Raw genomic sequence first — 27,658 nt, forward strand, 5'->3', positions numbered from 1 at the left:
ACACACACACACACACACACACACACACACACACACACACACACACATATATTGTAATTTTTGTGTAAGATATCATGGCGTACCTAAGTAGTGGCTTCGAGGGAACATGCTGTATACGATATTTAAGTTGTATAGGCCCTTACAAAAGTGTATCATTTCTCCTTGTAACAATCGGGAAAACCTAACAACTTGTTAGTATTCTTTAAGAAAAATAAGTGTCAGTACACAATATGTAGCGTTTAGTTTCCTCTTTCTAATTTTTTGTAACTTACTCAAACTAAGTACGCAAATTCGTGACTAGTCATAAGCACTCCGTGATAACTGGTTTTTTGACGAATGAACATTTACTATAATTATGAATGATAGTAAATGTTCATTCATAATGATAGTAAATGTTCATTCGTCAATGAATGAATGAACATATAATATCATTGCGGTGTTTAGATCGTTTTTAATTCCGAAATAAAAAAAATGGTAATCTGAGATTTATTATGAACTCTCCTGTCGGAATTTGAGAAATATAGAGTTAGCACTGTAGTCCTACGACACAATTAATTTAAGTTTCTATTCTTATGGTTATTATTATTTCTTAACGTGCATTTTTCACAATTTGTGTATGTTACGGATAATGTTAGAAACCCGTATAATTCTGTCTTTTGTCTTTTGTAACATATTGTGCACTTCAAGAATAATAAACAATAATTTAACAATTTAAACTAAATTGTTTTTTAAGTAAATACTATATTTATCTTACTTTTGAATATTGTAAATGAAAATGAAATATGAAAATAAGTTACTTTTAAATTAAATTATATTTTTTAAGTGGCTTTTTGGCGATTTAATTTTAAAATAATTAGAAACTGAACATTCCTCAGTTGATGTTATGTAATGCTTTACACTCTGTTGGATGGATAGTATCCAATTTAGATAATATAGTGATTACGAAAATGAATGAATGGTGATTATTACAACACATTGTTTTATTTATTCCTTACTTTTTTATATAAATTTTTCATTTAACAATAAAAAAAAATTGTGTTTTGACGACGTAAATATGGTATCTACAGGAGATAATTAATATTTTATATAATAGTTAATATTTTTTCAATTTAAATTAAGTATAGGCAATCATTTGACCACAATTTACGCAAATGGTAAATGAGTATGTAGTCATTAGTAGTTGGTCATGGTCACTTAAAACACGCTTTTTCACTCTCGCTTAGAAACGGCCACTCTTCTTTTTATGAGAGATCAAAGCATTAAGGAGGAGAAAGCAAAGCGCTTCGTGCTCATAGATGGCGGGTAAATCTACACCATAAAGTGATTCACATTCCAGTTCCCCAAAGACGGAAAGTGGAAGACGCAAAGTAAATGTTTATTTATTAAAAGCTAATTTAAATATAAAAAAAATTAAAGTTATTATTTATGCAACATTTACCTACAAAGATTTTTTCTAACTTGCGAGTACTTGCCTACAATTACACAGACAAGTTAGCATTACTATGAAGACTCTTCACAGCACATTTATACATTGTGAAAAAGTGCGTTAGGGCTGGGTTCCAGCCTTACCTACTAAAATCAAATGGTTGAGGTATTTACTAATAACGGCCTTATAAAAAATAAGATACACCTAGGGATATTGCCTAAAGAATTTGCTAATTAGTTACACGATATAATTTACTTTACTCCCGAATTTAAATCCCGTAATCAGTATATAATAAAAGCCTGAAACGTGTTTTATAAGAATAAAATATTGAACTTTGCGCATAATTTTTATATAGAGATATTTCTCTTTAAATATTTCACAGAATCTACAAAATTGTGGTTTTCAACTGTAGGGCTAGCACGATAAGGCGTGACTTGTGCGAGAGCGACAAAAGCCGCGAGATCTCGCGCCGCATATTATTATTTTATTTATATTAATTGTCAGCGCGCGAGTTGCAGGAGGTGAGGGGCAGTCCTACACACTTTCCTAAAATGAAGGATCGCGCTAGATGCTATACATTATGTCATGCAGTTGATAAATGCATTTCCGAAGGCAATGTTGCTTTTTAATGCACAACCATTTCTGAGCAAGCGTAATGACCCCCAGTCAGAGGAGACAAAAAATCTGAACTAAGAAAATCTGTTGTGGCCTAGTCTCCGAATTATAATTTGAAGTCATTGCAATAAATTATTGCAGGTCGCTGTGATATAGGACTGCGTATGTGGTGTATAAACCAACCTAATCTTAGTAATACATTATTAAATTAGTAATGCGCTGTTACTTGGTTGAACTGCACATACATTTTAAAGAAAGCATATTTGTAAATTGTCATTCTGATATAGACTATTTGTATTGTCCATTAAAGCATTGTATAGTTTTACATGCTCATGATAATGTCATTGAATTCTTTTAAAAATGTAGTTTACGGATCGAAAGATTTTTTCCTAAGTGCAAAGTTTTAATTAATAATTATAAGAAACTAGTGGAGTAATTTCAACAAAAATAATTGAATATAAATTCAATAAATATTAAATTACAGTTAATAACGTAATCTCTAGCCAGGGCTGGTAGCTGTAAAGGTATGTAACTGGGTGACGAAATACTTTAACAGATTTCTCGTAGATGTCGGCTAAAGACGCTGAAAACCAAAAATACAACGATCCGACAACAAGCACATAGAAAACGTGAGGTCCGCTAGTTCGTTCTGTGGCTTAGTTGGCATAGCATCTGGCACGGTTTGCTAGGAGACGCCGATTCGAATCCAGCCAAATCGAATGATTTTTTTCTAAGTAGTAAGTGTTCGATCGTTGTATTAATAATTATAACAAGCGTAGGTACTTATTTTCATATTCGAGTTCTATCGATGTAGTTAGGTGAAACAAGCTGGTTCGGACCATTAATTCCTTCTGTCGATAGTTCCTATTTACGACCTATATAGCTCAGCGGTAAATAGGGGGTGCTAGAACTGGTTCTGCTCGGGAGTGTTCTGGATAGTGCCCCAAAATTAATGTCATAGCTCTGGTACTCGTAGCAGAGAATAAAAAATGTAACCTTATAGTACAAGGAATTACTTACTTTAATGTGTGCCGATAGAGGAAGTGTGGGTTGAACTGGTAACATTCTACCTGACTACTGCATGCTAAGGTGACGGCAGACGATAGACGTCTGTTAAATGGAATAATGGAATACTGTTAAATAATAAAAATAATAATAACGCACATACTCAACATAGCCCCGCACTAGGGAAACCCTGTGTCGCGGGTGCCATGGACACACACATAGACAACCACAAATTACACCCAAACTCACGAGTAAAATAAATGTAGGCCATACACATATTTCTCCCAGGCTGGGAGTCGAACCCAGGACCTCTGCATGGCAGTCCGGCATGGTAACCGTTCGGCCACGTAGGCAGTTTATTCATCACGGCCTTTTGAATTTTATATCGTTAATATTACTTAAATTGGATAAAGTAACAAACAGCACATAGATCAAGGCTAAATTTTGAAAAGGTCTAGTTTGGAATAACTGCTCGATTCGAATAGCACACTAGCTCGCTGCACTTTGTACAGTGTAACTAATGACGCACACAGGTAAAGGTTTTACGGTACTCGGCCGCCGCCTCTACCTGCGCAGGAGTCGCATTCCGTCACTCGCCTCCGTGACTGGCCGGCGAGACTTCGAAAGATTTTGAATTGAATTTTTAAATTCAGTAAATTTGTGTTTGTGATTGGATCTATTTTTCCCATAATGACTCCAGTATAAGGTAAGTGATAAATCTGTAATTTAATTACCTACATATAATTAAATTTATGCAAAATGGAAATGTTCTAGACTCTAGGTTCTACTGTACTTTAAATGTCCTCGATGTGATGGAAAAGGCATTATGTTCAGCCTCTTTTCTTATCGTGTAGTCATGCATTGCAACACTGTTAAATGTTTTCAGTAAGTACCGTTACGAATAAAAATACCGTTCTGAAATGTAGTTTTTATTTTATTCAACTATGCGTATTGATAGTACATAGACGTTCGAAAACGTATTTTTTTTGCCAAAATCATAGTTGATTAATCACCGTTTACGTGCTTGAGATCTAATAGTTTTTATATCGCATTCCAGACCGATGAGTAATGTACAAAAAATCTTAGACAATTTTTTTTTTCTCAATCACATTGTTAATCTGAGGCAAGTGTTTATTGATGATTGTCTGTCTATTATTAGGTTCAAACCGCATTCAACTGTTGCATTAATAGACAAATGCTATTGAAAAGGCGCGCGCCATTCGTGTCCGAGCAAATGAAAAACAAAAGGACGAAAACGAAACGAAATTTAAATCCATGTCAGTTTGAACTTCGTGCTGTTGGATATTGTTTGGTGATAAACTTATAAGACTTGGAACAAACTAGCGTGTTTTATTATAAGATTTAATAAGGAAAAGTAGATTATATTATTCACCGAGGAGATTATCATTCTCTTTAGGTTTGAAGTCACGCGTCTTGCATGTGTATCATCAGCTTATCTTATATAAGAACAGGCTTTCTAATAATACAAGTCGCGTGGGCATTTAGTGAGAGTCCGTACTTAAAAGAACGGTTTCAGGATTTCACAGTTCAGTTTAGTGCCATTTTTCACTCATTGATTGGTTGTAATCTAATTTATGACAACCTTTTTCATTTTGTTTATTTGGAAATGGATAATCGAAGTTGACCTACTTGTAGAGTCGATACTATAATTTTATTGTTCCTTAAATATTTACTACTCATATGTAAAAGCTCATTTTGGTACCATCGCTTTGATTGCTTGTATCGCAAAACAGTAATTCTTAAACAGTTTTATGACTACGAACGACTGTGTTAGATACCTAGAAAATACCCCATTTTTAGAAAGAAAACGTGTTACTTAAGTGTCATTTGGAACAATACGCTATCAGTTAGCCATTATGAACCGCTCAGGTGTTAATTACCATTTCCATGCTTTTGTTTACTATTTCACACAACGAATCGTCACGTCCTATCTTCGACGACATAACCCTTGGATTTTAAAGTCTATTGTAAAGTGCGTAAAGTCGCTTAGAATATATCATATTTGAAATCTTGTGTCATTGTAACAGGTGTTTAATGTGAATATTTTGTGTTATTGCAATTTGATGGATATACGTAATAAAATAATAAAATATTAGGTAAGTACTTTATTGAGTGCTATAAATACTTGTGAATTACAAGTATGTATTTTGTCTCACTTTGTGACATGAGCATCTTGATATAACCCATCACGCTACGACTTCACGTGACGTTTTTTATGTTTCCTTACGAAATTTTCCAACATCATTAACTCAAAGTGATTCCTAATAACTTAGTCCGCCTTAATTAAATAACCGGTTGTAGGGTTTTCGCTTTACATAATCCACTTGGAGCCACCGCTACACGTTGTATTCACGGTCTGTAACGCATTGGACTATTAAAGACACTCTCTAAGTATTAAAAACTGTTACCACTTTCGTCCGGTAGATCACCTGTGTGTTGCCTAATTTCAATGCTATAAAAAACAATATAAAACATCTTAATTATTAACATATAGAATCTAACAGCTAAAGTCGTCCTTGGATATAGAACTTATCCAGTGTCCGGCATTGAACGTTTTGAAAGCCGAGGCATAAATCGAAGAAAAGGTAAATGATTTTTGCTTAAAAGAAGTACAGTCTTAATAAGCAAATGCAAATGCTTTTATCAAAATAAGAGTTTCTTATATACCTGTTACATAGCTCAGAGGGTATTTATTTTCCGCATAGCGGAGTATAATTACCAGATACTAAAGTACGTAGTATAATTTTCCGATGTAGTACTGTGGCAGGTTCTTAAAATTACTCTGCAACAAAGTGATATCACTGGAAGTTTGATGTCATGACTCAATTGAGGATTTATTTTATTAATCAAACAAAACTCTGTCTCAACGGAAGCTGAAAAATAACTCAGCTCAAATGTAATGGTTGTTATTTTTGTCTTGTGAATGTCTTCAGAATTCGTAGATAGGTCTAGATCACTTGTACACTGTACATAATATAAAATAAGTCAACAGAAGGTGAGTTTACGTTACGATGCTCTAGCGATTGTTCGATTTTGGGATTTTGGGATGGTAGGAAAAGATTATGTGAACGGCTGGTGGAAAGTAATAGTTTATTAAAGTGTTACGATTTTTTTTTAATAATATTGGCGCTGGAAGCTGTAAAACCGCAGTTCGGAGAACGCTTGCCTCCTATGTAGAGTGGTACCGGGAAAATTTCCCCATTGGTACCCGGAAGTAAAGAGATATATTCTATAAAATAAAATCGAGTGGTATTGAAATGATGATTATGGATTTAATTACTTTTGTAGGATACGCTATGTACATTTCATTAAAATATAATATATATATAATAGATAGTGAATATAGATGCACCAGGGAATCCAGTATCGCGAGTGCCATGGACACACACATAGACAACACACAATGTAATGTGTAAATTATCTATGTCTAGATTAAACATAATGTTTAATATAGATAATAAATTTGTACTAAACTTCAACGAGACCTGCACCCTGGGGTATCGTGCCTAGGAGGCTGGTAGCATAACCCTCTTGGATTGCTAAATTGGACTGAAACTTCTTTAGTTTTCGTGGTTTTTCGCTTGTGGCCTCTATGAACATGGAGTTTCCATCGCTAAATTTTTTTTAAGTTTTGATATTCTCTGTTTTTAGATTAGTATTTAGATCCTTTATTTTCAGTCGATAATTGAATGGTGACCGAATCATATGGAATGAAAATCAAAAGCAAAAACCTGTCCGAGAGTGAAATGGCGCTACTCAACTACTGATGCTTACGATTTGCAAAGATATTAGGTACGATTATAATCCTTCAGGTGCACAACATGATGCTGTTTTATTATTTTTATACTTCATTGTAGTAAAGTCTTATTATGTATAAAAGGTCAGGTGAGGTAAGAGGAACATATTTTCGAGATAAATGTTATGAGCTCGGAGGAATAAATAGTGTCTTATACGAATTTCGAAATGTATTAATCTTGCCTGGTTTATCAGCTTTCCATGTTTTAACAATCATTACGCTAAAATTAATACTTACGATGTATCTGACAAAAACGTTCAGGTTGTGGTAACGTTTCTCTTCCCCCAAAAAACGGGGTAAGAGGAATTGTCATCGTATTTCATATAAATGCAATGTATAGGTCAATGAATGTATATTTAAATATATCCGTAATTAATTCCTAAGTAAAACTATTTCAATCGTATTTAATCTTAAAACCATTGAAATAACGCATACTTATCCCAAAAAAGGTGAAAAATTAATTTTGGGGCAAGAGAAACATAGTAAGTAACACATTAAGTAACTTAAGTACTTTTTAAACATCGTCATAATAGAAAAACAACTTTTGGCCCAAAAATTAATTTACACTTCTAACAAAATTTATTCTTCTCTAGTCACCAAAACCACTCTACTTTGAAAACCGTTCCACTAAATCAATTGAAATTTGGTATAGAAGTGAAGAAAATTGAACTCTTTGGCTGTAGAATACAGTTTGTTTCATCTGACTGTCACAATTAAGAATCAGTTACGCGGTCGACGATTTTCATCACTTGAAGAGGCTGCCGAAGAGTATGAAAAATATGTTTCTGAGATTGTCACGGAGGAGTGGCATAAATGTTTTCAAAATTGGTTCATTCGTATGAAAAAGTGCATTAACGCGGAGAATATTGTGAGAAACAAATAAATTCATTTCTGAATTATTCATTCCGGAAACTTATAGTGCGCGCCACGTATAGTGCCTAAAATCACTCTAAAATCAATGTCACTTTGACAGATTACTTTATTTTTCACGCCTGATTTTCAGACCTCAGCAAATTCTATCACACTGAAAGTTTCTCTGAACTCTGCTATACCCTTTTCCAAGTGCTAAATAACCTTTATTTCATAAATATCACTTTCTACATATTATTTTATTGTATTTTTTAGGTTTTGGCTTCTGTCCCCGTTGCGTAGTTTCATATTTATATTAGTCGCCATTGCATGCGAAAAATTTTGTTTAATTTCGTGATATTATTTTGATTTGTTGACACTGATAGATAGATTTGTCTCACGAGAAACGAGAAATCCCTAGGTGAACCACGGAAGGAAATAATTGCCCATGCTTCATACAGGTGGACATATTGAACAAAGGGAAGAAATAATTGCCCGAGGTCCACTCAGGTGAACCAGGCAGGTGGTCCACTGGTAAGAAGTGATTTGTTATTCTTCTATAATCTATTTGCAATAGATTATCCTAGAAATTATGGGTTGCGTATTTCTCGAGCCATTTGGTATCTTAAAGCTTGCTCATGTATAATAACGGAAAACTTACAACCGCAATAGTATCTCACTTATCTACGTAATAATAATAATATGGTTTTTAGTAATCAAGTATTTACCATTTCATTTCTTTGCCCATTTCACCCATTGCCATTGCGATCACAATATTAACACACAGAACGCAGATATTTCTACAAATTGCGTAGAAAAAGAACACAATACCACGCAAAGAGCTTTTTTGTCACTACTTCAGCGTATTTATAATGCTTTAAAGATATAAACAAATATCTTGCAGGTTTCATGGAACCATTCGCCAAAATATACAGCTATTGTAATCCTTTATTATCTATCTCCTTTGGTAAAAAGAAAACATCTTATAGGTTTCATACAACCTTCGGCAAAAAATTATTTCTTTACCTACTCCGAAAGCTTTTTAAAAAGACAAAACAGAGTTAAACAATCCTTTTATTCTGAACAGCTTGGTACAATGCTTCTTCTTTAACAGCTCATAGTTGCCGTTGCCAATTCGCATTTGAACAGCCTGAAGCAATATCCGGCATCGAGCACAGCGTCGCCACAATGTCCGGTTACCTAGCACTTCAATGTCGCCATTAGTTTTCTTTACTTTAGAGTCAGTATTGAATTCGATAACGGGGATTTTACATTGGGCGCGTTATGCAAGTTATAAAGGTGAACTGAGAGATAACTTATAACGAATTAACTTAGAACGCATCTGGGAGCAACAGAGCACGAAACATAGGGATTTGTAAAGTTGGTAAAAGTTCTTAAGAATCGTGAAGTAGTTGTGTATGTAGCGTACATTTTCAGAAACATATCTGGCAATCGTTCGGTGCAGAGCACAAATTTCAAACATAACAAAGTTTAAAATTTGTTAACTTAGTAAAATTTTTAAATTTGTTGTGCATACATGATACTTTTCCTCAGAGTTTGTATCTACGAACATTTCGCAAATATTTATAGTTTAGGTAGCTTTTGCTAGTGCGAGTTACTTGCAATTATTAGCATTTCTCAGTTCAAGTTTGCAAATTCAAATTCGTCACTGCATCTGTTGAAAACAAATAAAAACAAAAATTTAAAGTGCACTTTTTATCACGGTGTTGAGCTTGATCTTGTGACGAGCAGGTTTGAATTTATAGATTTGTCAAATTGTGTATAACTCAAAACATTGGTGTATTTCTCGTTTTATCGATGAGATTAAAGGTTACCACGCTGGTCTGCCATGCATAGTTCCCAGGTTCGGTTTCTTGGTACAATGGGGAAAGTATCCGGTCTTGTAAAACGTGGGTGTACTACAGTAAAAAAAATCCTGGAACATTCATTCGTTTCTGCATGGAACATACAGTGAACCATTGATTAAGTTACCTTACTATCAACTATATAGGTACACTACAACCAATGTGGTTCGTAAACTAGGCACCTACTTAATAGAAGACAGAAGTAAAAAATCCGTCAAGTACTCTACGAAGTTCTCATAATTTGAGTCGTTCAATAACATTGCTATTGTCGAAGTTGCAGTTCCTGTGTTATAAATAAGAGCGCTATGTTAGCGGGCTCGGGCTACTCACTACGACATATCTTGCATACAAATGTGGCAAAACAATAATATTATGCGATTGTTGCTCCGACGGTCGTAGCCGTGGTACTTTCCTTGATGCTCAACTAATGGTCAGCTTACGAGGGCAATACTTGTTGCTGCTTTAGAATAACCTCTAAATTTTTTACTTATTTATAATTTTATAAGGTTTGGAATTTCTGTCTCCACCTGAAATATAATATGCAGGATCACATAGTTGCAATCCATTATACTATGTAACAAATTTTCAAAAAAGGTTCTGTTTCTGGTTTGACAGGATTGGTTTTTGTTTCATTCAACAGCAAGCATGCAGAAAAAAGTAGCTACACCCCTGAAACTTTGCTTTGATTTTACATAAGTGGTATATAAATAATTTCTCATAACTATACATTTCTATGTTCTTTGTCATCAATGTGTAGAATCGGCTGATGAAAGAAATGGCTGATTTTAAAATATAATGTTCCCTTTTTGTCACTAAAAGAAATACATTAATTTGTAACGTTTCCTTAATGGTACGCAAAATTCAACTTTTCGTTGTACTGACCTCAAAGGCAAAGATTTTGTATAAAAATAAAGTTTCTCATATGTTTATGATAGAACCAATTACAAAATGATGTTGATAGGCCAGAAACAAATCTTCTTCTTCCTGTCCTTATCTTACGCTAGGTGGGGTCCGCACAACATGTATTTTTCTTCCACTCTGATAGGGGTGTCAGCAGTCATTTTTATACTCGCACCTTTCTTATCCATGTCATCTTTCACACAATCCATCCATACATCTTTTCTTTGGCCTTCCCTTCCCCTTATATCCTTCCACATTCATACCTAGCACTCTTCTTGTCACATGACATTCTTCCCTCCGCATGACATGTCCATACCACGCTATATAACCTATTACTCCTCATCTTTTCCATCACTGGCGCCACTTTCAAACTTCCCCTGATGTACTCATTCCTTATCTTATCCTTTCTCGTCACTCCACACATCCATCTCAACATTCGCATTTCCGATACATGCACAGTTCGTTCGTCATACCTTTTCATCGCCCAACATTCTGATCCATACAACATGACAGATCTAATCACGGTCTTGTAAATTTTCCCCTTTAGCTTAGCCCAGAAACAAATATAGGGTCGAATTCCAGAACTCTACTCAATGCTCAAGTCAGAATCTGAACATGACTTCAAGCACTGGAAATACGACCTTAATGGCAGGGACTTGAGTATGATTTCGAGTGATTTAAACCATACTCAAATCCTGACTTGAGCATTGCGTAGAGTGCTAGAATACGACTCTATATTTGTTTCTGGGCTAAGCTAAAGGGGATCTACTAGTGTTCTTAATGTCATTATAAAACCTAAAGAAAAAAATAGCAACAACAACATTTCTAAATATAATCATTATATCAGTGGCTTGCGGGATGTTTTCATTATTGAAACACACGATGTCGGACTAACATATGGGCAACTGAAAATTGATGAAATTTTTGATAGTTCGAATAAATATCCTCTCTACCTGCAAAACTTGTTTGAGATGAGTTCGGATTTGAGAAAATCGCTCGCTTGAATTGATACTTAACAGAAATTAGGTGAGGAATTGAAAAATCGTTACATTACGTAACAGCTTCATGTTGTGTTATATCAAAATCACACTTATTTCCCTACTTTGATGTAGCTTTTGTGATAACTAGCCTTTATACTCCTTATAGCAAATCGCCGTAGTCGCTACAAATCTTTTTCACATATTTTATATAGTCCTTTTATTAATTTTGTTTTGTATTGAAAGTCTAAATTTCAATGTACGTATTTTAGCCCCTTTTCTTGTTAGTCATTATTGTTTCTGTTTAGGTTGACTGTGCGTTGTTTGTTAAATAAACCGTAAATATTTTCTTTGGTCTTGCTCACTCTTTGATAGCACCCATCCGAACCCCATTGATACTGTCCGTTACACTCCTTGTCATTTGTATTTCACTAACTTTCCAGATATCGACACCTAAAGTTTTATTGTCACGTAAAAGATCAAAATCATAAGCAAAATCATTTACGTTGATTTTCCGTAAGAATAAAACTGAAATTTTGTATTACCTGTCTTGATTTTATTAAATGTTCTCTTGAGGTATTGTTTTTCTAATGGGGCTGACATGTTCAATAATGATATGATCGAATCCGCTAAATAAATGGAGTAAAAAAAAAACTAAAAATGTCGATTACGTTACTTACGACAAGAGAGGGCAGTATAAATTATTCCATTATTGCGTCCTTGACATGATTGCAGATTTTATTAAAAGCAACTAGTTACTCGTAGTAAACTATTGTAATTTAACATCGTAAAATACTTACTGCAAAATTCTTTTAAATACTGTGCATTTAAATGAAAGTATATTATCAAAGTGATGTTTGTTGAAGATACATGCGCGTCTTTCGGTTGGTAAACGTGCGCACGAGGTTCGATCTCAAGGTGATCCGCTCGTTAGATCACTACATACCACGTTTTAGGCATATACTTCACACAGAAACTTGTTTAACATCGTATTTAATATATATACCTTTTGTATTGTAAACAAAAATGGCCTACCTCTAACGATTATCATTTGTTTGAATGCTGATCTTTGAACTGTACAATATAATATTTGGAGTACATACTACGATTAATAAATTTTCATTACACACTCCCGGACACATAATACGAGGCACCTTGCATTTTTATTCTAATAAAATGTTATATAAAAATATAGCTCGCATCGAAGAAAAAGTTTTCTTAGATATTTCAAATTCAAATTTTCAATAAGTGCTTAAGGAATTGACGTATATATATAGTATTGGTTTCAAAGTTGCATAATAGCATTTTTGAGCAATCAAGCATTGTTTAAGCTAAGCATTTAATATTGAAAATGCAAGGTGGATTGTGTGTCCGGAAGTATATATATAACATACCTACACATACAACGTCAATATACGTTTGTCTGATCCAAAAAGAATAATTAAAGCATTTGTGTTTTGGAAATCGGAAACAACGATAGTATCACAAACACCCAGACCCGACATAATATAGAAAAATTAGTTTCTACATTGACTCGGCTGTACCGGTTCGACAAAAATTTACTTCTAGGAAGGAGAAAGGAACTTCTTGGAAGTTAATACACTCAGAGTAGATGTCGCCTCTCTCTGAACTCTCGAAATTATTGTATTGTCCTTTCTATATTTTTAATGTGTAAGTCGCAATTATTTATTACTATGGTATTGTATTTAGAAAAAAGTTTTGGAATTGTAAATAGAGTATTTTGTTTTGATTTTGCATCTTATTCTTAAAAATTCTAGTATTACAGTGTACTGTATATTTATTACTCGAATTCTACACGGCTACATGAGCTACTAGTAAATTGTTGTCTATAGGGGTAAGATCCGGCAGAGAAGTCATCAGGCATATTCGTTAAACTGTCGGATATCCGCCCAAAGCGCCCTATTCCAAAAGAAAAAGGCGTATTTAATTAAAATATAAGTTTCTCTCTATAAGGTCTAGAAAAAGTCATATCACGACGATGAAAAGCACATAGTAAGTGGTAATACATGAAGGTTAATATTAACAACTATAAGGAGACCTGGATTCTGTATTTATTCACCGAGTATTATATGGATTTACTATGTGTTGTCGGTTGCCTAGCAACGGCATAGTGAAAACTCAAGACGTACGTACGTTTCATGAAATGCATTCGTTTACTAAAACGATGGCTAAGATGGCTGATTTGGTAAAACTGCTATTCCCTCCATGAAATTTGTGTCCCGTGTCGTGTTCTGTACCTTCAGAGTTTAATTGCAGGTATCTGTTAATTTATATTAGTCCTGGAGCACTGTTACAGCGTAAAGAATATTACAAATTATTAATTGCTTTCACTGATTAATTTTTGCCTCAAAGCAACTGTTTTTTAATTAAAACAGATTTTAATTACAACACCTTGCACAGCAGTTATAATATAAGTTATCTAGTTAATTACAGAGTATTAGCTCATTACTACAGTCGACTATAAAATGGGGAGATCAAATTTCCCGTCCAGTGTAGTAGGACCTCGTACAGCTAATAAATTTATTTCATAGCCAACTTCGCCTTTTTTGGTTTGAAGGGAGCATAATAATCATTGACTTACAAATAAATGGACGACGGGTCTAATACAAAAACCACGAAAAAAATGTCCCAAGTCAACCTATTCGAAATTTAAATTGTAATGTCATCGCAGTATCGCGCTGTCAGTAGAACAAATGAAGACTAAAGCGGAGTGTCGCGCTCTGTATACGATTTTAGCGCCTTACAAGTGCGGACACTTTTTAGCGCGGACCCGACGTCCATATAATTGTAAGTCAATGATGATAATGAAATATTTTTGACAGTAATATTCTGTAACATTCCACTCTGTCTATCGCGAAGCGCTACTTATTAGACGGTTTTTTATTTCGTAACGAGAAATTACGGGTGTGGGAGAATTAATTTATGCTTCTTCTAAATTCTATTTAATATTCGCTGCAGGAGTTATTGAAGGTGATTTTTACTCACAATGCCTTAGCCAATCCACCTTGACGGCGCGTCACTTGTACGGCTATGCATGAGTCACCTCATTCGCTCGCTTCGCCGCGCCGCCCTCTAACCGCGGCGAAAGCGTCAGCCTCCAGTTTTTATTAGCGTTGAAAATGACTGAGGGATATAGTATCCTTCCCCGAATATCTAATTACACTTTCATGGGACTATACGAATGTGGCTAATACATTATATGATATTTTGTTTTAATCTTGATACAGAAGGTTAAGATAAAGTGGGTGAAGAGAAAGCATTTTCTAAAATTTACTTGTCTGTTATTATTTAGAGTATTATAATAAGACTCAAGAATACTGTGCTTTTGTATGAAAAACATGAAATTACAAAAGTAAATGTTTGTTATGTATTTAACTAAATTTAGCAAACCGGTGAGTGTGACTGGACTGGCGAGTGACTCATCGTCATAGTAACCAGCAGCAATAAAAAAATGCACTATTTGCTGGTTTACTGATATGTAATTTAAGACACGTTTAAGAAATGATTGTACAGTGTACAATATTGAAAGCTGGTGTTATGCTCTGGATGTCATTTCTAATCTAAATAAATCCTTTCATTGCAGATCCAAGATGTGGCGCTTAGTGTTTCTCGTAGTGGTGGTCGGCGCATACGCCCAAAATAGTCCAGACGTGGTTAAACCATGCGGTAAATCACAATGCACAATCGAGCAGTATTGCTCCCAGGATACCAACCAATGCGCGCAATGTAGTAACATATGCAACAAAACACACCACAATTTCGATTCTGGCGTCTGTACGGAATTCTGCAAAGGTAATTAGCTACATAAAAGGATAATTATTTACTTCTATTTACTAAGTATTAATGTGTACTTATATGACTGTACCTGGTAGGTAATCAATTGTTTGTTCTTACGTTTGTACTTTTGTAACGTTTATTTGTAAATTTTCCTATCACGTCCTTGTTCCCTTGATATAGTATGATTTTTAATGGGACGAACAAGTCGTGCGTCTAAGCGACACGCATATCTTTAACAGTTGCAGTGCCACTCAGAGCTTTAAATCGCAAGGATCTTATGGGCACTGCCACTGTTCTCGTCACTTTGAGAAGTAAGTTGACAAGTCCCATGTGCCTGTAATTCCACTTACCTTTCCAAACTGGAACGTAGTAATACTCACATTACTGTTGGCGACAGAAACAGGTAAGGTGACTGTACTTCCCTGGACGAACTCTTTCATAGGGAGCTCTACTGCTACTAAAATCCATATCCATAGTCCAGTAGTTTGCATTAACTGTCATATCTATTCGACCGAATGAACATTCGGAAATTCTGTAGGGTAAATCACATAATATACTTCTAACTCATACATCTACATCTCTGATAGTCTTCAATTAAATTGCGACTAGACCATTCGAACCTATGATCTTGAGAGTTCGAGAAAACTCGTGGTGTACACTAAGTTTCCTTCCAATGGAAGTGCTCCTTCGGAACGATGACTAATTTCTATAAAACAATGACAGCAGTCTCTATCGCTGAGACCCTGTATTGTTAACTTAATAATCTTACGGATAGAGTCTATTATCATTCTTATACGTCAACTTGTGCGACCAGTTTTGTAACCACGAACAGCCTACCCGTGTATATTTCTCTCGCTCTGTGTAAGGTGTCTCTTTTGTTCCTGCGCCGTGAGCAGGTTTTAAGTCAACTATTTCGGGGCGTTCAGAGAGACGTCTTGAAACAGACAAGTTTCATAGCAGAGTATATAGTAAATCAAGCAAACTTTGTAGACACTGTAATTGCGGATGACAATGGAATGTGTAGATATTTGGAGGCTAGAGTATTGCGAGAGCATTGATTCAAATTTCGAACAATATATTGTAGATATATTGTGCAATTATAACATATTTGCTGAATTTTTCTTGTGTTACTTACGTCATTAAACACGGGTGAGGTAGATAGTTTGTAAACATTCAAAGCTACATCACATTCATAGAATTTCCTGCAAGTTTAACACAATACGGTTACATCCAACTGAAAACTGTACTGATTACATAATTGCTTTGCGTGTTTATATGCCGTTGTAGTCATGTTTTTACAGAAATATCTTCATTTAACTTCGAGAAAGGTTTCAAAACCTATTCAATCTTTCTTCGAACTTCTGATAGAGGAAACTAGGTGCAATGAATATTTCCATGCTTAAGTAGAAATTAGTTTGAGGAAGTAATTCTGCGAAAAGGAGTTATGTAAGGATTGTTTCTCTTCATATTACTTTGCGAGTTGCTTAAAACCAATACAAGTGCAGTTCTTGCTAGTTGAAAAGTTCTAATAAGTTTATTTTAACTACCTACCATTATAGTGACATAGTTTATTTAGGTCGATGATGCAAATTATGGAAGATGTATAGCATTATAAACAATGAAATTTAATAAATAGCACTGCTGTGTTGCATTTTGAAAGGTGAAGAAAGTTGAATTTTCCAGCTTCTACTAAACGTTTATAGTGTAAATCTCAGATTCAGCCTGCAGCTCACTCTGCAGTTACGCATAAATATACAAACGAATAATCAACAGAACGGATCACTGGCAACAATGACCGTGGGTGGACGTTTCGCTCGGTTGACTCTATTACGTACTTGTATGGCGCGTAGTTCACCTGCCGTCGCATGACGTATACTAGTGTGCGAGAGATAGTGTGTTGACTCTTCTGTGTGGGGTCGAGGTACAGGTGGTTCCCTACCTATGCACTGTGTGAGTGTATTCAAACAAACTTGTCTCTGCTACACTGTAAACTTCTTAAGTAAATACGTGGTTGAGCTTTTCAAGTAGATACATATGATCTACCGCACTTAAACGGCTTACTTTAGAAGTCAGTCATATTATGATAGCTATAACGAGTTTAATTGGAATCTGAATAATTATAGCCTTGTAGGCAAGTTTCGTTTTTAAAATTTGAATTTGGTTTGTGTATGTATTGGAGTGTAAAATGATCAATCTTCCTCTCCGCTCTTCTGTAACTTGGTAGATTATGTTTCAAAAACAAAAACACCTGTCATAAAACTCCGGCACCACGTTGATGTAACATAGTTTGCGTTTAGATTTATGAAGTGAGTTACTGTTTGTTTTTGTTTAGTCATAGTCAAATATATCAATTACAATGCATTATATACATACTTATAACTGCTTCCGTGGGCGAACGGTTACCATGCCGGACTGCCACGCAGAGGTCCCAGGTTCGATTCCCGGGCCGGAAGAAATATTTACACGGCCTACATTTATTTCTCTCGTGAGTCTGGATATAATGTACGGTTGTCTTAGGGCCGTATTCCAGAACTCTACTCAATGCTCAAGTCACGACTTGAGCATTGAGTAGAGTAGATTTCAAGCACTGAAAATACGACCCTAATGGCAAGGACTTGAGTATGATTTTCAGTGCTCACTGCAATACTCAAGTTCTGACTTGAGTATTGAGTAGAGTTCTGGAATACGACCCTAAGTGTGTGTCCATGGCACCTGTGACGCTTTGCTAGTGCGGGGCTATGTTGAGTGTGTGCGTTATACTAAAGCATACATATAATCTAATAGCAGTTCTACATTTAGTATAGATGCACCACATTTCATTGTTAAGAATAAAATTAATTTAACTATAATTAAAAGCGATTTCTACTTTGAACATCGGCTTCCTTAATACAGTCTATGCGATAACGGTGTCGAAATTTTCGCTGTCTATATGCTTAGGGCCAATTGTCATCAAACTCATAGGACTGGTTTTGTACTCTGCGTTCTTAATATGTTCGATATTATGTCTTTTACACCGTACGTTAAATTGAAAAGAGCTTTGTTTTAACCAACATCTCTTTACTTTGACTAGTGTTGGTGAGAATACTCTAAAATATATAATAAAAATAAAATAAGAATTAAATGAAATTTTATACTTACTCTTGGCCTTAAATCCTAAAAAAACCCATATTAAAAAGAAGGACGTATGCAGGCTGGTAGATTTGAGTATAGTGTAAGTAACGTTTTTTTACTTATATTTGTTTATCTTTTCAGAATATTTGATGGACCTGAGGTACATGCGGGTATCGGATTTCAATAGTAAGTTTTAATGTTGAATGTTATAATCAGTAGTTTAAATCATCCCTAAATCATTTGGTGAAGTGCAGCGGGCCATCGCGAGAGGTGTATAAACCGTTAAAACTCTTTGTTACAAATAGTATTCATCGGCATTTACATTGCTATATGACAGCTTGCATGGCTTTTAAAAATTTTTTTTCTTCCATATTTGTACTGTATCAAAGACGCGATGCCATTGGCCTACATTTTGTCTTTGACAGTATGCACAGTGTTGGTGAATTACATGGGAGTGTGTTGGGAGTGTGTGTGAGAGGAGTGTTTACTGAATATACGTATTAATACTTAATACTATTAATACGTATATTCATTATAATACTGTATACTTTTGTAATAAATATAATTTTTTTAAATAATTGTTTCAGATTATTTTTATTTATTTTTCTTTTTTTTATTACTTTGTTTGCAGTGCGGTTGAGCTATATACCAATCAAGTATCCTAAATAAACAAGTATTTACTTGCAACTCTGGATCTAACTATAGGCCAGTGACTGGAGTTTATTCATTATACATGAACAAATTTTGCAACGGCGACTCCTCTGAAATCGCGAAAACAAATGTGTTTTACCAACATATATCTAAATGCCTACTCGATCCAAATGTATGGACCCACCATTGTAAAAGTTGTTCGCTTTATAGAATCACACGTACAAACTATATGTATGATGTGAAATTAAAACCTAATTTTCTTATACATTTAAGCGAATTGTGTTCATTAAATATAATGCTATGAAAAGCGAATTGTTATATTAAGTTCATGAAATAATTGTCATTCGTAAAAAAAAAAAAAAAAAAAAAGGTATATGTCACATAGCAAGTATTGCATTGGTATTCATTACGTTTTATATTGTCCATAGATAATAGTGTTCTTTTCCACTTTGTTTTCGCAAGTTATTTTTTAATGGATTTGTCTAGATTCGGTGCGAGACTGAAAATTTACATGGCACGTAACTTGTTTAGCGCACGTTAATTTTGTAGAAGGGCACTGTGTCTATGCATAGTTCGAATTGATCATGGGCTACATCAAAAAATGGAAACATAAAGTTTTTGAAATAATTTTCGATTTCTGTGAACCAAAATATTTTGCCAGACATATTTGTTGTACGGACGCAGCACCAAGCTAAACATTGACAGTTGTTGTTCCATAGCATTGCTGAGGTTGATGTTCTGTTAAGTGTACATTAACTTGCCAATCATTACTGCGTGTAACTACAATATAATGAATAAATATAGTTAAAGTTTTAAAGGCTATATTTTTCTTGTAGACATACATATAAATAATGGCGCTACTATTGTCATTTCATTAGAGGCAGTTTATTCGGCAACATTGCGAAGAACTTCATGTAACCAGTCGTATATTCGTATCCTGGTAAAATATAATTATTCTGTCTTTGGATGTGCACCGAAAGGGAAATAAAAATAAAATAATGTACCACAAAGTTTCATAAGTTACGTGGTCTCAGATTCAGTGATTCCCGGTATTATACTGTAGAGAGCAAGGTATATAATTCTCAGAGCACTATCTGGACCACAACCAGTTTAAATGTGGTTGTCGCTTAAATCGGTTTTCTACGAAAACGAACAACGTTCCACCTCATCAAATACCCAATTGCTGTGCCACCAGGTAGAAATAGTTGCGTCAAGTCAATATACAAATGATCTACAAAATGTTTATAAAAAAAACTTTCAGAGTTGTAGGTAACACGGCGACTATTAGCAGCGGTGAAAACGTGTGTTCGTCTAACGCGCGATTGTACACTTACGATTTATAGGCGATTGCATCAATACAAGTGTACCTATGCAATTTGTATCGAAGCAGTCGCGCGCTACCATCGCGTTTGCATCAATTAATACACATATGATCTACAACTATATTAATATAAGTTATTAAATAAATTTAAATAGATATTTTCATTTATAACTTTAATAGGGTAATCAAAAGTGTTTGATATGTTTTGCCGTACGGTGGTAACAAGGATATTGGTTTTATTACAACCAAAACGCATAGTTTTGTTTTGACTAACAACTTGCCTGTCGTCAAACCAGTTAAATTGAGAAGTTAACTCTATCACTAGACCCGAAATCACATTATTTTGTCTATAATAAATTCGAAGCGAAGCATGAAACTATATCAAATGATGCAATTTTAGTGAATTTCCACTTTCACTTAAATGGATTTTTTATGAATTATTGTATAATTATAATGCTGTGCATTTGCCAAAGCGAGAGTTCTGAATTTCATTTTGCATTATTTTTTAATACTTGAATAGTTAGCAAAGCTCACACGTACTCATTGTGAATGAATCAATAAATAACGCACAGAAAGAGGAATAAATGTAGGACATACGAATATTTCTCCCAGACAGGGAATCGAACCCGGACTCCTACGTGGGAGTCCAGCATGGTAACCGTTCGGTCACCGAGGCACTTAGATAATATTGCTATAATCGTTACACCGTTCGCGTTCAAGACTTAATAATTCACAGTATAAAACTGTTTGGAATTATGGATGCAACAAATGAAAAATCTTTGGTGAAATAAATGAAAATATCAGCATAAATATCAGCGCAAAAGTGGTGTAACCTACATTTTTTTGTACAATATAACTTTAAATGATACCACAGTACACGCCAGCACATCAAGCTACACATTGACGTATCTTGTTCCGTTGCACTGGAGGCGATTTTCGAACAAAAATGTGTAGTCTGATGTGCCGTTGTCCGTACATAATTATGTTATATTTGGATGCTATTTTCATGTACACAAAAATTTTATATTTGAATGTTCTTATCGTCTAGGTAGGTTTTATTTATACTTAACAATGTTCAAAATAACGTACTACATGATACATTCGAGCGTAATCTTTGCACTTTTCGTTAAGAATAAATAATATCTCAGCGAGTATGTAAATCACTGTTGTATGAATCATATAAAAATATAATAAATAAAAAGATAAATGTTTGTCAAAAGATAATAAATAATCTTTGTGATCCGATTTACATTTCCCCATTTTAATAAATTTATGCATTATGCATGTATTATGAGGTTGTACAGTCGGCAGCAATCAGAAACACATGGACAGATCTAGTTCCATTGCATGGTAATATGCATCGGTACAAACGCGCGATTACATCGGTACACTTGTGATGTATAGGCGATTACATCGATGGTAACGCGCGACTGCATCGATACAAACGCCTATAAATCCTTGCGTTGCTGCTTAAAATCGCGCGCGTGTGTAAAGGCTGCTGCATCGCATTTGCATCCAACCGCTACCGCTAACCGCTAACCGCTCTTATAAACGCAGATTCGATTTCTGTCAGGCCGAAGGAATTTTCCATTGTGTACGATCTATATATTAATAATTGTAATAAACTATTGGAGTAATTTCACAAAAATAAATGGATATCATGTTAGTAAATTTTCCTCGTATTCAGTAAAATCAATTTTACTTAAATATGTTTATAAAATTCATTTTTGCAGTATAGTTACTCAGGTTCTGGAAACACCATTAACAAATAACTGTATATATTATGAATTGGCCCTCTAATTTTGTAGTTGTACAAATGCTTATACAGGGTTGTTTGTAAAATACTAACAACTATGTTACTAACGTCATAAACAACAACTATTCTTCTATAATAATTAGTGTTCGGAATTGAGGGAGTTCATTTAGCTAAAGTATAGAATAACGTGGACATTTCTTCCTAAATATCTCGGGACGTCTCGGAACGGGGATCTACTCCCGTTCTCCTTCCGAGATCGTTTGAAACAATTACTGTCATATACCTAAGTAACCCTCGACCAAACACAAAGACGCATGATGCGAATTTTAATTTGGTCGAGTATTATTTATTTGACTGTAATTGTTTCGGACGGATGTCAGATTATTTACGATGATTATTTATTGAAATTTGAGAACATTGGCAACAAATTTATTATGTCCTATTGCTACAAATTATTGCCACAAAATATTCAAATTCAAATTCATTTATTTCTTTGTGATACACAGGTTATAAAAGGTGTTACAGAAAGTTCACATAGAATCACTGTGATCCGGCTTGCAGCATACAAAGTTTCATTTTTTTATACTCATACCATAATTTGTATATTGTATTCATGCCGTCCAATAAAATAATCTCATAATATATATTATGACTGATATTATTATACAAAATGTAAAACATTAAAAATAACGTAAATAATATACAATGACAATTTTAATTGAAGTCTCTAATATTGTAGAATGTCATTTCATTGAGGTATTAAATAACTCTGTAGCATCATTGCAATTCCTTATTTCAATCGGAAGTTTGTGATAGATCTTCGAAGCCATTGCAACAGCGCTATCTCTAATATAATATTGTAGTTGTGTTTCCATATGTACTTTAAATATTTAAAAAATAAACGTTATTGACAACCTGTATTTTGGAATGTTTAGAACTTAAGTAATCAAAAAAATTTATACGAGAAATTTTATATTGATGACGAAATGGGTATGTCCATAATAAGAAAACGTTCATGCTTTAGGTACCTTAACTCTCTCAATTCCGATCACTGATAATAATTCATCGAATTTTACTCTCGTACAAAAATTAAAGTATTTAAATAAATCGCTCTAAACGGTGACAATTTTGTGCGGTAATAAAAGAAAGCGCTAGCGTACGGCTGCTAACACAGTGACTACTTGTTTGCAATTAATGCATGAAGTCGTAATCACTTCACGCATTAACTGCAAGCAGTCGTTGTCGGCTGCATGAAGTCGGTTTCGACCGCATATTGTTGTTGATTATGACCGACGACGACGCAAGTAGATTACGACTTCACGATAATTACAATACCCAAACAAATATTTATTATATGAATATTGTTAATAGCTGTTTTTCCTTGTTGCAACCGTATTAGTACCTGTTATTGAATATCAAACGGTAACTGGTGTACGAATACGTATTAATTCAGTCTAGTAGTCTAAGAGGGTTTACACCGGTCAACTCTCTTTTCAGAGGAGATTAGCTACCCAGCTAGTGCATGCAATACGGTACAGTAAATAGACAGGTCCATACTACCAAACAGAAACTGGTTATATAATGTTTACCGCACCAACTTTGACTTACTTTTACTTAGCGTAAATTTTACTTACTTTCATCTTACAACTATAAATAATGAAGATATTTTTTTCTAAAAAAAAAGCATTATATATATTAAATAATCATAAAATATAAAGATATAAAAGGTAATTCTAATTGACCTGACGAATGAAAAATATTTAGAATTCTGGTTATGTTATAGATATGCAACGCCAGGCGCAAGCGGCGTTGATTATGAGCGGTGTAGCACTCGCTTTGCTTCTCATCGTGCTCATCCTCGTGTGCCGCGGTAGCTTCTCCTGGAGGTACCTCAAGCAGAAGCTACAGCCTTCCAAGGTTAGTTCCTCATATTATTCACAGGTGTAATTTACTTCGATATAAAAATTAAGGACATCTCTTAAAATGGCAGAACTTAGTAAACTTTCCATTTATTTGCTTTATCTGATTCAGACAAGCTATTTCAAAAATATCGAATAAATATTATAAGAAAGAAATATAATGATTATTAAAATTATTTTTTTTTAATAATATCAAGTGACGGGACGAACTGGCGTTCGCCTGATTGATAATTAGCTACAATCCTGTTCATAACAGTTGTAGTGCCACTCAGAGTTTTAAATCGCAAAGATTTGAGAGGTACTGCCACTGCGCCCGTCACCCTGAGACATTACCATTCAAAGCCGGAACACAGTAATGCTGACAATACAGCTTGCCGGCAGAAATTGGTAAGGTGGCAGTACTTCCCAGGACGAGCTCTTTCACAAGGAGGTCTACTGCTACTATATTCATATTCTATGTTTCAATGTTCTATGAAGAAGAATTTAAATGTCGGAAACGAATGAAAAGGAAATTAGTGAGAGAAATTAAACCAACGCGATGTTGAAGCTCAAGCTATCGAGAATATCTGTAAATTGGCTTAAGTTTTCACAATTGAATGCTTGATACATAAATCGGTAAAATGTATTTTAGCATTTTAGTTTTCAAAATTAACAACATTGTGTAGTTATTATTGTGCACACTCATACTCCGTGTATTATATCAATTTGTTTGTCAAGTTTTTGTTAAAATAAAAACAAATTCATTTGACTAGACACCTTGTTAGCTATTATGGATTTGTAATGTGAATCGCCCCAGAATTCCGCACATGACTACCTAACCACTTTCACTCCAATAACGAAGGTAAATTTAAGATTATGTACCTCATTTGGATAAAAAATTAAACGATGTCAACGCTAATGACATAACTTGCAAAATTTAATGAATCTACATATAATTAGTATTTTTGCATATCTAACTACATTAAATTCAAACAAAACAAAGTATGTTTGTGCATTGAGGACGTCCTGAAGAAAGACCCATAATCTTTATCATGAATTTATAGTCATGTTAGTCGCTAGCTACCGCGTAAAAAATACATACGTAAAATGTTACTTCATTTTGGGGCCACTAGAAGGCGCTGTACAATTTGCCCTATAAAATTGTCAAATACTTTTCGCGATCGCTAGCGACAACTGTCTAAGTAAGCTCATGTGTGTGATGAGGTGGGTGAAAAATATTAAATGAAATGAAAAAGTCTTATATGTATATCGTAGCAAGTGAAGGGCTATAGTCTCTGCTGCCTCCAATGAGAAGTTGCGTGAAACGTATATAATATTTTTGTATATTAACCGTACTAGATAATAACAAATCAATGGTATTTGGTATTTGATATAACGCTTAGAATAGCCAACCCTGGCAGCTTAATTGTTTGACTTACCGCCGAGGCCGTGAGTTCGAATCCAGGTTTGCACCCCTGAGTTTTTCGGAATTTATGTGCGAAATATAATTTCAAGTTTACCCCGAGCTTTTTGATGAAGGAAAACATTGTGGTGAAACTTGCGCGTCGAAGAAGATTCACCAATCGCAACCCCCGGAAAATGTGTGAAATCCCCAAACCGCATTGGGTCAGCGTGGCTGACTATGGCCTAAACCCGCGCCTTACGAGGAGACCCGTGTCCAACAGTGGGATGTATAAATGGGTTGATGATGATGAATGCTTAGAATTCTACGGCTTAATTGTAAACATTTTGATAGATTTTTTATTTGAAAATTTGCAAAATTTTCTTTATTTTTATGAAATAAAAACTAGGAAAAGCATTGATGATATGCTAAATAGATTTTCGTTGTCTCAAACAGCTGTTTGCGACACGTGAACGTGACTTGACAACATTTGACGCACAAGCTTCTAAATATAGTCCCGAAACGATTTAACGTTACCACTTTGCTTCGTTATTCTTTTAAAAATGTGTCCATTAAAACAATTATTTCGTTGCGAGATCCATTGCCACCAGTGCCAGTCAGTCCCCTCCTAAGCTCGTTACCACAACGCAAAGTGGCATGAACTTTTTAATGTAATAAGTCGAAGTCATAAATTATAAAAATGCAATGACGAAATAACATAGCAGTAGAGCTCCTTGTGAAAGAGTTCATCATCACAGTAACGTGAGCATTACTGCGTTCTGTTGCGGTGCGATTTGAACTTCTGAGTGGCATTGCAACTGTTATGGACAGGCGGCGTGTCGCTGACCACCAGGCGCACGATTATTCATCCCGTCATTGGTATAAAATAAAATATTAACGTCCTCAAAAAATTATGCTAGAAACATTATTTATGAACTTGAAAATTGTGATTGAAGTGTTATAGATCGATACAACATTAAATAAATCAGAATGTTGTTTCCAGAACCGAGTAAAGCAGAACCCTAGTGGCCTCACGCATCACAACCCGCACGCTGAGATGCCGAAACCAAAGCATGAGTTAAAGTTGGAGATAAGAAACCCCACACCTCCCAAGAGGACAAATCAGCCACTGAACGCTAATGACCTGCAGACGAGAACTTCACAGACTGAAAAAAGTCAAGGAGCGACTACACCTAAGACTGTCAGCACAGCAATAAGTAATAGACATCCAGCTGAAGACACAACTTTGGATTTCTCCTACGATAACATGGGAATGAACATAACTCCGCCTGAGCAGCCGGCTCCCAGTCACAAATTCTGAGATGCGGCGGTATAAAAAACAGTGAGATTCTTACGGAGCAACTAATGTAGTATTGAATAATATTTCGAATTTGTAAAAACTATTGACATCACCAATGTGCCGAAAACTAATATATATGTAGTAAGCACATTGCAATGTGTAATACAATTTTAATCCTGATGTAGCTCAAGTATTTACCTACTTATTGCACAAATTAGACTACATTTTTTGAGGACTTTCTTGTTACTATTATTTTTAGTCACTTAATTGATTGAACATTTAGTTATAAATCAATTTGTAACGAATTTTTCTGTATAGGGTTCTAATATGTAAGTAGGTCGATCCGGTAATTACTGTTTACTACGAAGTAGCTGAATTGATATTCTCGATTCGAAATGGGTAAAAATTATTTGGTGTTCTGTATTCAACGTGCCCATAAAAGAATGTCAGCTAACAAATTAGAGCCTTATAATTATATACATACTCATGTATGTGGGTATTAAGTGATGTTAATTATTTAGAATGGCACTAACAAGTAAGAGTCTTTATAACAATATTAACTCATAAGTATTACGTTTGTTACTAAACATAGCCCTTGAATTGCAGCTTTTACAAATAATTGTTTTAGAAATGAACCACCTTAGATTCACGTCATGCATCGTTTTGCATCAAATTTTACCATTATATAATAATCATTTTCAACTAAGTTTTGTCACGGTGCTGTTTACAAAATTTTTCAATAATGTGTAGGAGGTATTTAAAGCCCACCTTTATTCAAAATAAAGTATTTAAGTATCTTCACAAATATATAAATTAAAAAATATAACATCACACAAAACTTTAAATATTAAATATTCATAAAACATACAAATGAAACATTCTGAGATTAAAACGGGTTTAAAAAGTTTTCAACTTCACTCATACATACAGTGATGATTAGTATCTTTACACCAGAAGAATATACTTA

The 27,658-nt window shown here is 34.5% G+C and overlaps 1 protein-coding gene across 1 annotated transcript; it reads left to right on the plus strand.

The window, feature by feature from the left end:
- The first annotated feature begins 3,613 nt into the window (after window positions 1-3,613).
- LOC113239762 (protein grindelwald) lies at window positions 3,614-27,658 on the plus strand. Its single transcript, XM_026476870.1, has 5 exons — window positions 3,614-3,752; window positions 15,059-15,267; window positions 18,505-18,549; window positions 23,875-24,008; window positions 26,395-27,658. Exons 2-5 carry the CDS (start codon window positions 15,066-15,068, stop codon window positions 26,710-26,712), a joined length of 699 nt encoding a protein of 232 aa, XP_026332655.1. The 5' UTR covers window positions 3,614-3,752; window positions 15,059-15,065; the 3' UTR covers window positions 26,713-27,658.

The sequence above is a fragment of the Hyposmocoma kahamanoa genome, unplaced genomic scaffold, assembly GCF_003589595.1.
Source record: "Hyposmocoma kahamanoa isolate Upper Pololo Valley unplaced genomic scaffold, ASM358959v1 100021, whole genome shotgun sequence".
In the NCBI taxonomy this organism is placed as follows: domain Eukaryota; kingdom Metazoa; phylum Arthropoda; class Insecta; order Lepidoptera; family Cosmopterigidae; genus Hyposmocoma; species Hyposmocoma kahamanoa.

What these genes read in the sequence shown, in the direction of transcription:
- LOC113239762 (XM_026476870.1), top strand. Translation starts at nt 15,066, where the DNA reads ATGTGGCGCTTAGTGTTTCTCGTAGTGGTGGTCGGCGCATACGCCCAA. An exon ending in CTGTACGGAATTCTGCAAAG is followed by an intron (nt 15,268 to 18,504) that starts GTAATTAGCTAC and finishes TTATCTTTTCAG; the next exon opens with AATATTTGATGGACCTGAGG. An exon ending in GCGGGTATCGGATTTCAATA is followed by an intron (nt 18,550 to 23,874) that starts GTAAGTTTTAAT and finishes GTTATGTTATAG; the next exon opens with ATATGCAACGCCAGGCGCAA.